The sequence below is a fragment of the Leuciscus leuciscus genome, assembly GCF_965113295.1.
Source record: "Leuciscus leuciscus genome assembly, chromosome: 17".
Taxonomy (NCBI): domain Eukaryota; kingdom Metazoa; phylum Chordata; class Actinopteri; order Cypriniformes; family Leuciscidae; genus Leuciscus; species Leuciscus leuciscus.
Genome location: NC_138741.1, coordinates 25,782,526 through 25,797,892, shown reverse-complemented (window position 1 = coordinate 25,797,892; position 15,367 = coordinate 25,782,526). Strand labels below are relative to the sequence as shown.

Below are 15,367 nucleotides of genomic sequence, written 5' to 3'. Positions count from 1 at the left end.
ACAGGTTTGAAACAACTTGAGGGTGAGTAAATTATGACAGAATTTTCATTTGTAAGTAAACTATTTGTGAGCTATTGATTGTTCCCTAAATTTTCACTTCCAATCTTTACTCTTATACTCTTTATATCTCCCTTATATCAATAAGATTCCACAAAGCACTCAAACTGAACACATCAAGTAGCTAAAAAATCCCTATTTATGTTGAATAACGATGATACTGTATTTATCTCTCACGTGTACTTATCTACAAGCAAAAAAGGTAGAAAACACACACACACACACATCATCATTCTACAAACACCTTTAACTATACAATTACACAAATACATACCAACATTTTTAATGATGCATTTACTTTCAACTTTCCAGTCATTTCTGAATACTAGATAAGGATCTTTAAAACTCATTTCTGATTCAGAACGATTAGCTACTGAATAATTCACACTGATTTGTGAAGCATTTATTTAAAAGAACCAACTCAACAGAACGACTCACTCACAAATCAACATCATAATGCCTTGCATCCAGGCCAAGAAAATACAATTGAATAACTCTCTGATATATATAGGATATATACTATGACTGTGAAATCTAAACAATACTTACAAATAAGTCAAATCACCATCAAACTCAAATCAAGGTCAACAAACGCAAAAGTGAATTGGATGCTAGTTCAAGCATCTGTGCATGTTTTGCATAACTCGAGTTTTGCCCTGCTGCGGTGTTTAGTGTTTTTGGATTAGAAATGCTTACAGGATCCACATTTGGGTCTTTGATGCTTTATAAGCGAGATGTGGCTGCTGGCTGTCTCTCATATAAAACAGGTGTTTGTGTTCACATGCAACATTTGTTTGTCCCGGGCCAGATGTGCAATCCCTTCTCTGTATACATGCGATCCTGAAGAGAAGATCACCATTTTCACCCTGAAACGCATCTTTCACTCAATGTGTTCACAATTACGGCACAGAGTGACGGTTTGGTAAACAAGCAAATAAAATCTACTCTCACAGGAATCCAAACAAGCGATCTCACTGACACATCTGTAAATAAACTAGTACATTAGCATGCACCTCAGGCGTCCACAAAGGAAATGGCAGAAAATTATGGGATAGGCATCTTGGGATGTGAATCGTGAGGAATGTAATGATTCTGGATCTGATCAAAATAGACAATTCTTATTGTTAATGGAACACTGCAGAGTTTATTATAAATGATTTATCTGTGCACATCATTATTTTTTATTTTTTATTCATGTGCTCTCGTAAAATTTAATCAAAACAACTTCCCCTCCCTCTTCTCTTCTCTGATGACCAGGGCTTTTTTGGCTAGTGGTTTTCCAAAGTTACTAGCCACTCAGCATTTTCACTGGCCACAATTTTGTCATCGACACCATGGGGAAAAACTGTCATATAGATATTTTTAATATTATCTCATAATTTGGCAGCAGATATATTAGGCTGCTGTCACTTGATGCACGGATCCATTATACTGTTACACATGCGTTTTCTTTCTCAACTGTTTATGTTCACTTTAAACATAACTAAATGTTGACAAAATTACTCACCAAGAACGGCATTTTGACCAGATTTTGTGTGTATTTGACTGTTTAAGTCTAATAAGCAGTGAAAAAGTACAAAATTGCGGGGGCACTTTGGGTTTGAGCACAAACTCTGCAGGAATAAGTAAAATTATGGACAATCCCACACTGAAATTCAAGCCCTGTAACACCAACAATATTCATCCGGAGCAAATGAAACGAGCGAGTGAGGGGAGGCGGGTTTGTGTGTCAACTCGCTGTCAGAGAGAATAGTGAGAAAGAGCAGCTGGTATCGTGTATCTATTCTGCGGAAAATTTGTATTGGAAGCGTTTCAGCTATTTCAGTGTCAATATGAACGGAAAAAATCGATACATTGCACTTAGTTTATTATTTTGATGCCTTTTTAAAAGACTACAATTGAAAAATTTATATATTATACATTAAATTCAACCCGCCAAAGTAGCAAGTAGGACTGACAGGCAGGTTGGTGGGTGTTAATATAAAGCCCTGCCGATCTGGGCAACCTGTCAATCACATGACATCATCCAATAGCAAACCACAACCAACCAACAATCCAATCAATTCCCGATGGACAAAATCAAATCCCGCCCCACATTTTTTTTTTCTTGTTCGTGAAGCCATTTCATTTGGATATACGTCAAAATAGGGAAGGAAAGACTTATCGCAACTTCCATTTTACGACTTTAATGATTCCATTAAACTGAATTGAAACTTTTTGGTCTATTTCCTGGAAATTAAACTAAAATTCAACCTTGAACATGAAATGACTTAATTTAGCTTCTATGAACAACTTGATCCCTGCTTTAAGGAGAAAAGACAAAAAATAGCAGCATGTTTTCACAGCAGGTGACCTAGCAGCTCGGTATGTGTCCACACACACATGACACACTGACATCATTCGCAACACTGCGTGAGATCCGGTGTGACGCCCCGTCGCTCTGAGAGCGTGACCCCTGCGGTCTGCTGGAGATGACAATGAAAGGACTCTTACTCTGGCGAGAAGGCTGATGGGGTCGAGGCCGGACGGAAGCTCGGAAAGATTGCAGTTCTCTTCGCCAAGATAAACCTGCAGTGTCGTGCAGAGATGCCCCAGGCCTTCCTTCTTCTCCTCGCTCATGTCGGCTAGATCTAGACACAGAACACAGCGTTTTCAACCTTTAAGAACAGTGATGCATTTGAATGAGCAGAAACTTTTTTTTGTTCTCCTCTCCTTTTAGACAATATCACTGCTGCTGTATGGTATATATCAAAGTACCATGGTATTATCATCTTAAACTCTGACTGCACAATGGTACCACCACAGTACCATATTCATGGTCCATGGTATATGTGTGGTACTGCAAACTTGTGTGGTAAACTACTGATGTCACCACACATCAATAAAAATTTTTTTTAAAAAATAATACAAAAATAAATATATATATAAAAGACTAAAAAGCAGTATTATCATTATGGTGTATATATATATATGTCCAAAATATGGTATTGTTATGGCACCTGACCAAAAATTATTGTATTACCATGGTATATGTCCAAAAACATAGTATTAACATGATATATGTCTAAAAACAGTACTGACATATATCTAAGAAAACAAACAAACAAGGTATTATCATACATACAAAAACATATAACTATATTAAATGTAAAAAAAGCATACCATGGTACATTTCTACAAAACATAGTACTACCATGGTAAAAAAATTTTTTAAAAAGTGGCATTATCATGATACATATGTAAAAATATGGTATTACCATGGTACCTGACAAAAAATCATAGTATTACCATGATTTACAGTATCTCTCTATATAGACATATTAATAAACACTGTATACATCCAGAAAACACTGATTCCAACGAATCAGTAATACAGTTTTGTCATTGTTAACTAAAACAAACTAAACGTATTAATTGAAATAAAGCTGAAATTAAATTAAATATGAAATTCAAAATTAAAACATAAAATAACTAAATTTAAAAGTGCCTTGGAAAGTAATTGAAATAAAATAAGTTTAAGATGAATACTGAAACTCAAACTAAAAAATAAATAAATATAAATTAAAGATAGATAGAAGTATTTAAAAAAAATTCTAAATTACTAAAACTTAACATTTTTAAATGAAAAGTGAAATATAAAAATATAAACTAATTCACAAATAGTAAAAATACTATAACAGTACATAAAATAACACTGGTTGGAATACCATGCAAATGAATTGGGCAATAATATTTAATATTTTATGGTAATCATGTAATGATAACCTTGTCCAAAAAACAAACAAACATGATAATTAGAGTCCCAAAGTTCCACCTAGAAAATTATTGTATTTTCCTGTTAATATCAATGAAAATGTATTAACCTTGTAACTGTTCATAACACTGGATGCAGTATTAAATAACATCAAGACTAGAAAAACAGGAAGAGAAACAAGTTCACATATAAATTGGCATATACAATAACATGCTGATATAAACAACACTCAGATGAACCAGGAAAAAGGTTAATGATGATCAAGGGTGAAGCACAAAAGAGCCGAAACACAATAAGAAACCAGAGGAGGATAAAAGGTTTGTGTGTGTGTGTGTGTTTAGTTGATGAAGAAGATTATAAGGGCAGTTGTTTGCTGTGTGTGTGTGTGTGTGTGTGTGTGTGTGTGTGTGTGTGTGTGTGTGTGTGTGTGTGTGTGTGTGTGTGTGTGTGTGTGTGTGTGTGTGTGTGTGTGTGTGTGTGTGTGTGTGTGTGTGTGTGTGTGTGTGTGTGTGTGTGTGTGTGTGTGTGTGTTCAGAGAGCTTCGTATTTCCTGACTGTACCAGTAAAATGGATGTCTGATAGTGGAGATTTTAATGTCGATTCAGAAAGAAAGAGGTCTGATTGTGTGTATGTGTGATTTATGTCAGCTTTCCCAAACATATGGGCTTTTCCATTAACCCTCCTGCTCTGATCTACTTCCTCCAAACACACCATCAATGAACTTCAGTGTGTTCACTGCTGCTGTGGCAGACTGAGCGAACGTTTGACCCGGGGCAACAGCTCACGGCTCCTATCTCTCGCTCACACAAACACATTCAGCATCATAAACACAGACATACACACAGTAGTAAAGCTCTGCAGATTCAACACATAAATCTGGTGTGCCACCGCCACGTGTAGTGCCTTTTATCGTCTCCTTGAAAATTCTATCTCTGAAATACAGAACCAAATAATACTGTTTAGGCTTGTTGGAAAAACTGAAATTGTTAAAATCCATTCTTTGGATAGTCACAATTCATTTTTAGAAATTATAGATAGATTGTAGATGGTGGAAACCAACAAATAGCAGGCAGTAAACAAGCACCAGTGGGGTCTGAACCCTCTCTTCAGAAGAAAATAACAGATCTACACGCTTCCCACTTCTGGAGCATGAGAGATTGAACGTGTGCAGAATTATGAGCCTGAAGCCAGGTGTTAGTCTCCTTAAAGGGATAGGTCACCAAAAACAAAAACAAAAAAAATATTTTTTTGGACCATTTATGCATCCTTATGTTGTTTCAAACCCTTCTGTGAAACAAAAATATTATATTTTGCAATACAAACTGCGGTTTTCCAAACAATTAAAAGGGTCATGAAATCAAAATTACCTTGACATTTTGAATATAAGAGGTTAATTTCATAGGTTAAAATGTCCTCCTCATTATAAACAAAACATTTATTTAATCATTTGCATTTGCATACGACTGCCTCAAGAGCAAGTCATCGACAAATACTGAAAATCAAGCTTTTAATGTTGTTTATGTAAATTTGGTGTTTTTAATATGCAGACAAGACAAACATGTGCAAATTCATAAGTCAACACCATTGCTGAGTTTTTTCTCTTTAAAACTGCAGTGAACCAAAGACAGTCTCGAAAACGCGGTTTGAAATCGCTGGTGTTTCTGACGTCACAAACTACCTTGTAACCAATCAGGTCAACGTGTGATCGTCAACGAGTGGATCTCTGAGGTGATGCGGTGAACCATATAGTAAATGAGGTAAGGGTGTAGTAGAAGTAGAAGTTATTTTAAGGCACGAAATTTTTGTCATTTTGGTGATCAAAGATGAGTTTTAAGGGATTAAATGATTGACTACAGGGGGACTTTAATACATAATATACTAAATACATAATCGCACATAGGCCCCACCCACTGGCATTCAGTCGCTTAACAGCTGACATTTGCCTACACTGGTTGTGAGTGTCGCGTCAAAAGCAAATGGAACCCACTATAAACACTGAAACTGTATATACTGGATACAGTATACAGATGTGCGTTCAGCTTCTGACATAGCCTACTAGCCGCGCCTGAGTCTGCCGACTTCTCTGGACAGACCTCAGAAGGATCCCAGCGTCAGAAACAAGTAGATGCTTTATTTTAATGCTGTCCTGGATCGTGTTTTGTAAAAAAGGCACAGTGAAATGGAGAGTTTGCAAAGAATCTTTTGTTGAAAGATGAAGCAGCCAACAGTATTGGACAGCAGCTGCATCACAATCCGTAACTAAATGATTTCATAATGCTTTGATTTTAAATGGAGTCTTATATGGATAAAGTTTTCAAAACACTTACTCAAGTTCAATAACGAGTGGGCGTTGATACTGTTTCCTATGAAATGACGTTAGCCAATCATAATGGTTATGTATTTGTTTGATATATAATACAAATTATTATTAACATTATAAGTGAACCTCAAGGACCATATTAAAATAATAAAAAAAGTCCATGTCATGACCCTTTTAAAATGACCCTATTAAAAGGCCAGGGCTGTTGAGTTCCCCCCCCCCAAAAAAAAGCACTATAAAACCCACCATAAAAATTGTCTATACAACTAGTGTGGTACATGATGTTTCTGAAATATTGTTGATGCTTTGTGGGAAGAGAGGTTAAGTTTTTATTTGCTGTATAATTACTTATAATAGGCCTTAAATCTCATTTTCACTCGTGCATAATTGAAATATGCCGCTCCAAGACAGATTGTGCCAAGTTTGATGTTATTAGCTGGGTTTCCATTCTTGTATTTTTATGCAAATTCTGTCAAATCACATAAAAATGCTGAATCGAAACACTTATATGCAAATTAAATTTCCAAAAAAGGAATAAAAGAACATGCTTGCTTGAGGTGGATACACATTATTTTATTCAGTTTTTTATTTGGTCAGTAAGTTTTGTTGTTGTTGTTGTTTTGTCTAAAGAAATGAATCTAAAAGTGATAGTACTTATAATGCAGAATAGATATGACTTTTTGACAATTGAAAATGTATCCGGAAAATCATCCGGAAAACATGTATCACAAAAATATTAAGCAGCAACACTGCTCTCAACACTGGTAATAATTACAATAAGAAATGTTTATTGAGCACCAAAATCGGCATATTACATTTATTTCTGAAGAATCATGTTACACTTAAGACTGGAGGGATGGCTGCTGAAAATTCAGCTTTCCCATAATAAGAATACATTTTTAAATATTACAACAATTTAAAATAACTATTCTATTTTTATATATTTCACATTATAGCTGTACTTACAATAAAACTATACATTTACTATCAATAAATGCAGACTTGGTGAGCATTAGAGTCTTATTTCTAAAGCATTTAAACAAATCTGACCCGAAATCTTTGATCGGTAGTGTACGCTACAATGGAAATGTATTTTCTGAATAAATTTTCTCTCGAACACACTCTAAATAATTTTATTTAATGATAGATCCACAGTGGCTACAACAACCATTTCTATTTGGGCATAATCTGCCCCGGATGTGGCGATTTCTTTCTCTTAAACGCGTGCAATGAAAACGCAAATTTGCAATTTAGACGGGAACGTAATGACATTAATGTCCCATGGCCACTCATAATTGACATAAAACCTGTTGAATACATTTTTGGGTGAAATTAATGAATCCTTTCATTTCTGCAATTTTGCATGTCTCATTTGCTACCATTAAATCGTAATATATACAGTATAACAGGATTAAATAGGCTACCCGGCTCTTAGCCATTGAAAAACCCATCGTTCGACCACTAGCGGAAATCACTCCGACACGTGAAGGAAGGAGATCAAATGAAATGCTCTTCTGTTTGTCTAAAGGTCTACATATAAATCTCAACATAAATCAGGACAGCTGCAAAAATGAGGAGCGGATGAATTTCCTGAAATAATACATAAGCCGATGAGACCTTGATTCTGAGGTGAGAGCGAGGGCCGTTAGTGTGATGATGAAGCACAAGTTCAGATGGGGTGCTGACTGCTTCCATAAGGACCATCAGCGGGATTACCTCTCTAATGGCTGCACATTACTTATGACTGAATAGGAAAGAATCGGGCCAAAGAAAAGTCAGAGGCTCTTTGTGACAAAATAGCCAATTATTTCTGAAAAGCCAAGGGCCGCGGGCAGGTTTCACAGAGGGACCGCACAGAGAAAGAAAAGAAAATTCATAATGTTATAATAAACTCCTGCCAGAATATGACATTAATTCACCTTTCGTCATAGGAAATCTAATCTTTCAACTTTACAGGATAAATAAGTAAGTCATTTTTACTGCCGCCCATTAACAACACAGCCTATTCTGTAATCTGTATATGACTTTTTTATAAGGAAATTGAACATTGTCCGAAAGTCTGAAAGGCAACTTCTAATGCTCTAGATTTCAAAAGTGAGCTTTTATTTTTGCATTAATGCATTAAAGTGACTTACCATTAAGACCAGAAATTATAATGATTTTCGTTTTGATTTCATAATGATGAGAATACATACACAGCACAGTCAGGTATGATGCTGGATTTCTGGATTAAACTCGGCCCAGGTTTTGTTTTTGGAGACTACTGGGTCTGAAAACCATTATAGCTTTGCAAATTAATGTTAGTACACAACAGACCAATCATAACACAGTTTAGAGGTGGTTTATAAATCGTTCTAGTGTTTCCTTACAAAAAAACATAAGCTTGTTCACTGGTCTAAGTTAGCATTATCTGGTTTAAGATGGTCTCCCAGACTGGGCAGCTGAAAACAAAACCAAAAAAAAACACTGTCTGAACAGACTGGGAGACCAGCTCACCAGTTTTTGCTGGTTTGTCAACATTAAGATATTTGTAAGATAACATTTTTAAGATGTATTTGTAACAGCACTATGCTACTCTTAACAAGATTTAGTTCAAGTTTATTTCGAGCACTTTCAAGGACATACTTTACAGTAGTGTTGTCACAATACCAAAATTATTGTTTCGATACCGATACCAAGTCAAGAATTGCGATTTCGATACTTTTTCGATACTTTTCCTGAAAAGGAGAAACACTCTCAAATATCATTGCTGTGCTTTATTTTAAAACCGGGACAACATTCTAACCATATAACACACTAATAAATGAACATATGAACAGCAGATATATTAAACATTTGAACAAAATATGAAATATAAAAAATAAATTAGAGCAATGACATTCAAGGTAAAAAAAATTTTTTTTAGCAGCATTATCAGTTATCATAAGAAACATAAGAGTTACCGGTAATAACGTTATCTTGATTCTGAACTTTGAATAAAAATATGAACAGCGATTATATTAAACAATGTTTAATATTGGTAACATATGATAAGCCTCATTGGTGATATATTTGACATGTGGGGAGAGAGTTGTGGAAGGCCTATACTTCATGTTAAACATAAATATATAGCAGCAAAGACAACGTCGGCGGTGTTGACGGCAAAATAGGCTACAGAATATTTCGTTCTGTATTGACAGGTGCAGTATTTGAAAATCGATAATATTTTTTTTAATTACATTATATCTGCATTTATGTCAAAACCTGAGACTTTCAAACATCAAAATGTCATTTATTAATATGTATTCGTGTCAAAATGACATAGAAACATCTTTTCCTATTCTATTTTGCCTGGAAACGCTTCCAACACGGTTCTATTTCTAGCATGCACGCGTTTTCCGCGCGGCTTGGGCGCGCGTGTCAAGCATGCAGTGTGCTAGCTCTAACCTGTTGTTAACATGGGAGCCGAAATAAAAACGGATACGCCACGCAGCTGAGACGCTCACGGCCTGACGCCACGCATCCAGTGTGTCGCCGGCCTTACAAATCTGGAACGCGGTCATTCTTATAAGTATCGATACTAATAAATTTAGGAATCGTGACGTTTTTAATTTCCGAGAATCGCGATACTTTTGAAGTATCGGTGCACCGTGCAACACTACTTTACAGTCCTTGAATCCATAGTTGTGTCCCAAATGACGCACTATACACTATGCACTTACAGTATACACAGTATACTCAACCGTGTAGTGTATGAACTTTATAAAGTTATTTTGACATTCAACATTGGAGACTTATAGCGTGAGTACCCTGTGTATGTAACACATATGGTTTTATAAAACATTTTGGTTCAGTCCTGGATGCTGACTGATCAACACAGCATTCCAGTCGAGCTCAATATAGCAACAACCACTTGACTTGTGTCAGTGCAATGCAAATACAAATCAAACAGGAACTTACGTGACTGGTGTTCGGCTATCGAGTACAGCTCCTCTTGGTCACTTTTTGATTGGCTGAGCTGTAGAAAGAGACACAAAGTGTGTAACAATATCAAGCCCTGTGGCTGAACACCAACTGTGATAGTTTTAAATGCAAAACATGCTTTGAACGGGTTTGAAGTGGTCCTAATAGGCAGGTGTTCTGATGTCACATACTAGTTTGAAAATGATCCTAGCAACCAGGCGGACGGAGTCGGTGGGGATTCTTGGCTGGAGGCGCTGAAGGCATTTACATTCTTTCTTGTGATCGAGCCATGCTTGTTTCTGAAGGGTGAAAATGAGGATAGAGAATAAATAGAAAAGAGTTCACAAACATATAAGATGAAGTCACACATCTTCAATCAGATCTTGTCAAATGTGCTTGCTGTGTGTGGTCTCCCTTTAGAGGGAATTATGATGAAAGACTGTCCTACAATTAAAAAAAGACAAAGACAAACTTGAGTGCCTGGAGAGAACAAGGCTGGTTTGACAGTGACAGCTTTGCTATTTTAAAGCAGCGTGGTGTCTAGTTTTGAGAGACTGGATGTTCTTGAACTGCAAAGATTTCTAGAGAGCATCTGACAGACACATTAAAGGGATTTTTCACCCAGTAATGTAATTCTGACACAATTTACTCCTCATGTCATTTCCAAACCTGCATGAATTTCTGTCTTCTGTGTTTAGCAGAATGTTCCCGCTGCTCTTTTACATAATATAAACCTGAATGAGGAAGGACACAGTCAAAGTCCCAAATTGAAGTCATAGAAGTAGCCTATATGACTCTTCTGTTTTAAAAGCTATACAATAGCTTTCTGTGAGGAACAAACAAATTTTAAGCCATTATTGATTTCAAATGAGATTTGAAAACTACAGCAATAATGACTTAAAGTTTGGTCTGTTCCTCTTACAAAGCCATAAAAAATATAGTGCATGGGTTGTATCGACTAGTTGTATGGGGTTTGTCCTTCGTCATTTTCTTCGTCAAGAAAGATATATGAATACAGGTTTTAAATGACATGAGACATGTAAACAATGACAGAATTTTCATTTCTGGTTAAACTATACCTTTAAGTGCCGTTAAAAGACAGTAAGTAATACTGGAAAATCTGTTAAATGTAGAATGTGTTTCACAGGTGTATGGCTCCAAGCACCAAATACTTCTGATTGGAAGTCACACTGGACCTCAAGTTTCCGATAACTGCCGGCTCATGAGCGCTTGTACGGGAACCTGGAGAATTTTAATGAGTTTATACTGCCTTTCAGTGGATAACTTCATATCTCTTGGACAGGCAACAATTCATTAGCATAAATGAACACCAGTCTTGCTCTTTCACTGTTTTCTGTGGTGCACCTCAAGGATCTGTTATTGGTCCACCTCTAATTCTAATCTATAAACTTCCAGATCATTCAGCGTCATGGTCTTAATTTCCATAGTTATGCTGATGATATACAAATATATCTTACCATTCAGCCAATTCTGTTTTTACTCACTTCCTGTCTACAAGATTTCAAAGTATGGATGGCTCAAAACTTCGTAAAACTGAATACTGACAAAGCAGAAACCATGTTAGCAGGCCCTAAATCCTATGTTTCATCCCAACATGACATCTCTGTTCATATTGGCAGAGTTATAGTTAATCTTTCACCCATTATATGGAATCTTGGAGTACTATTTGATTCTAAAATATGCTTTCAACCCCATATCAGCCAGCATGTTAAATCCAGTGAGTAGTTTTCTCATTTTACTGTCAGTAACATTAATTGTTGAAAGCAATTAACATAATAAACAGTAAAACCTCAATTAGGTTGCTTTTATATTGCAAAAAAAATGTACACTGTGATGGACTGGGCATCTGTCTAGGCTGTTTCATTCTCCAAGCAGTTTGGAGAATAGATGAATTGTGAAAAGAAATTAAATTAAATAAACAGCTTTATCTAAGCTGCTGATATGACTGGAATCTTATTTGTAAAACTTTTTTTTTTAAGTGTAAGTAGAAAAAATTGCACCTAAATAAAATGAGATCTCATCTCAAACTTGTTTGTAAAAGCTCTGACGATTAGTGTGTGAAGAGCTCTTACCTGACACTGAACGCTGCAGTACCGTGCCGTCTTACATTGAGAACATCTCGATAGACTTTCGCCTCTGTTAAAAATAAATGAGAAAGAGTTAACATCAGCCTCAGTGCTCAGTGCATTTCTCAAGAAACATCCTCAGGCTGAAGAGGAGAAAGTCTGGTTTGATTTACAAGGCTTATAATGGAGCATTCCTGCCCTGACTAAACATCTTTTTCTTTAACGTATACGTCTAACGACCACCTTTGCTTTTGAGTTCAGTCTATAACTTTAAAGCTCCATGTGAGGAATGTGGTTAACATGCAGAGATCAAATGCATGGGAGAGCCCGAACACAAAAGGTCACGTTATCTCTATAAAATGTCAAGTTATCCGTTTAAAAATGTGTTTAATGGGACTGTGTTGTGTTTAAACACGCATAAGAGTCACGAAAATTGCATACTTAGTGCATGCATGGTTATGTCAGGGGTCTCTGCTTTATCTGTTACAGTCAAAATAAACATAATTGATTTAGTCTAGATGGTCGAGTTTTTTTTTCAAGAGATCTTTTTAAAGATTTCTACCCAACAAACAAAATACACGGAGAAAGCAAGTGCTAAATTAATAAATGCATTGACTTTTAAATGATTAAATGTTCTGATTGCCTTTCCAGAGACGCATATTTCGTAATGCTTTCCCATGGATACTAAAACACTATCTGAGAGAGATTTGCCCACCCAAGAACCCCTCTTTCTTTCCCCCTCCGCCCTTGTCTATCTCGCTCCTTTCTGAGTGAACAATCACAGGGAGTTTAGTACGACATACCACCAGATCCATCTTCTTGCCACCCTGCTATCAGGAGGTAGTCTGATTTTCGAGCATGCAGGCCCTTGACAAATCACTTTAGTGGGGCTTTGTAGTATCACTCTCTTAAGAGCAGAGAAACTGAAAAGGGTCAGGCACAAATTATAGTGTAGGCCTGAGCGCTACATCGAATGGACCCTCTGACCCCTTCCTATATAATGGCGGTTGTATTGTGCATTCTATGCAGGCTAACATGAACACTGCCATTATTTTCAAACCATCTATTTTCATGCTGTTTTATATAGCTTTTTCTTATCCCACTTTTGCACTTCAAATAGTTCTTTACATTTTTGTATAAAGTAAAAAGTATAAAATTTCTATTTACCAAAGAATCATGAAAAATGTATCAGTTTCTACAAAAAATTATAATATATAAGGCAACTGTTTTCAACATTGATAACAATACGATGTTTCTTATTGTTCTTATTGACAAGAAAATGTTTCTTAAGCACTAAATCAGCATATTAGAATGATTTCTGAAGGATCGTGTGACACTGAAGACTGGAGTAATGATGCTGAAAATTCAGCTTTATATCACAGGAATAAATTACATTTGAACAGTTATTTTCAATCATAACAATATTTCACAATATTACTGATATTACTGTTTTTACTGCATTTTGGATCAAATAAATGCAGCCTTGGTAAGCAGAAGAGACTTATTTCAAAAAAAATCTTATCAATTAAAAGCTTTTGAACAAAAAGTGTATATTTATACAATGACCACTTTAAATGGCATGACAGTCTACAGTGTTAACATCTGCAAACAAATCTTTGAATGCATGCTTTCTAACATTGTGCCATCAACAGAACCCTTATGAGATCCAGAACAGTGGAGAAATCTGAGCTATCTCAATCAGACATTCATGCCGGTGGGTATATCTGCTGATTCAGCTTTGAAAGAATCAACATTATGAAAAAAACTAAATATGCACAAACAAGACACAAACAAAGAGGAACACGGTGAAATAAAGATGTTATCAACAACCATGCAATGCCAAAGCCAAAGTCACGTTATGACAAATAAATCATTCAGGCTTTAGAAATTCTGAACTGATGGCTGCTTTTAATTTCGACAAAGAAAAGGAAAAAATAGTCTTAGAGTAAAAGGAGCTGCATTTGACCTCTTATTTTGAGAGGTCAAGAAAAAATGGCCGTTTGGTTTCCAACACACTGTAATCGGTAGACTGATCACAACATACTGGGCCATCTGACCAATCAGAGCCGAGCAGGCTCTCAAAAAGGAGGGGTTTAGAGAGACCGGATCCTTTATCAAACTGTTTCAGACTCTTTGAGAAAAGAGGTGACGCTGCAGTGTGTATTATGAGACAATGAAGTGTTTTTTGTTTTTTTTTTTACTTGGATGCATGTAAACCTATAGTAGAAGACCTCCAAAGCAAAATGATGAGCCTTTAAAATAGAATAATAGGAGTAGGGCTGGGTATTGACATACATTTCATATTTATTTTTTTACCCAGCCCTAAATAGGAGCCCTTTAATTGTGAAAAATTAGGAATACTTTCACTTAAAAATAAAAAATTCTGTATTTTCTAAAATATAAAAATAAGATATTTTAAGAATATATTTTAAGAATATTTTGAAGAACCAAACAGTCAAAAACATCAACTGGTTTATCTTCCTTTGTGTTCAGCAGAAGAAAGAAATTCATACAGGTTTGAAACAACTTGAGGGTGAGTAAATGATGACAGAATTTTCATTTTTAAGTGAACCATTCCTTTAATGTAACTAATGTTAGTGAGAGATTTCTTGACAAAGTACAGTTAGTTAAACAAAGAAATAATTAGTAGCTAAACGGATGATGAAATAATAAGCAATGCTTAACCTTGGCTTCAACTGGAAATTAAAAAAAGCGTATCCAACATGGGCCTGTGTGGACTCCTACAAAAACTGCTGATGCTTCAGAAGGTAAGAGTCATTGGTCGTAATGGAATACACAGAGTCTGGCGCTGTCCAAAACCAAAGCACAGGCTGTAAGTCACAGCACAACACAAGAGTCCTACAGCAGCGGAGCAGCCATAAACCTGTCCTCATTACTGCACACACAGAATGAGAGGTGAGTGGAGATGAACACACAGAGAACTCATCATGAAACATCAAAATAAAATACAAAATAAATACTAATACATAAATAGAAACTACTTGCTGAGCTGAATGTGCAGCTATTTCTGTGTTTGGGAAAGTTGATGAGGTGAGTTTTTAATGGCCAGACTCAAATCTGCAATGAAAGCAGGCACTTTGATTCCTCGTTCCTCAGAGTATTGATTTTGAGATACAGACGGTAAGTGTTTCCCGACTGATAAGAACTGGCCAGAAAAGCAGCACTCTCACATATAGCACTCTATTA

General features: G+C 35.9%; 1 protein-coding gene across 1 annotated transcript in view; it reads right to left on the bottom strand.

Annotated features, from left to right (window-relative positions):
- Window positions 1-15,367, bottom strand: part of smyd3 (SET and MYND domain containing 3) — a 194,680-nt gene that overhangs the window by 161,071 nt on the left and 18,242 nt on the right. The window contains exons 2-5 of the mRNA XM_082142348.1: window positions 12,167-12,230; window positions 10,265-10,372; window positions 10,071-10,128; window positions 2,551-2,687 (exon numbers count right to left, since the gene is read on the bottom strand). Coding sequence (XP_081998474.1) covers window positions 2,551-2,687; window positions 10,071-10,128; window positions 10,265-10,372; window positions 12,167-12,230 — 367 coding nt within the window. The remainder of the gene's footprint in view (window positions 1-2,550; window positions 2,688-10,070; window positions 10,129-10,264; window positions 10,373-12,166; window positions 12,231-15,367) is intronic.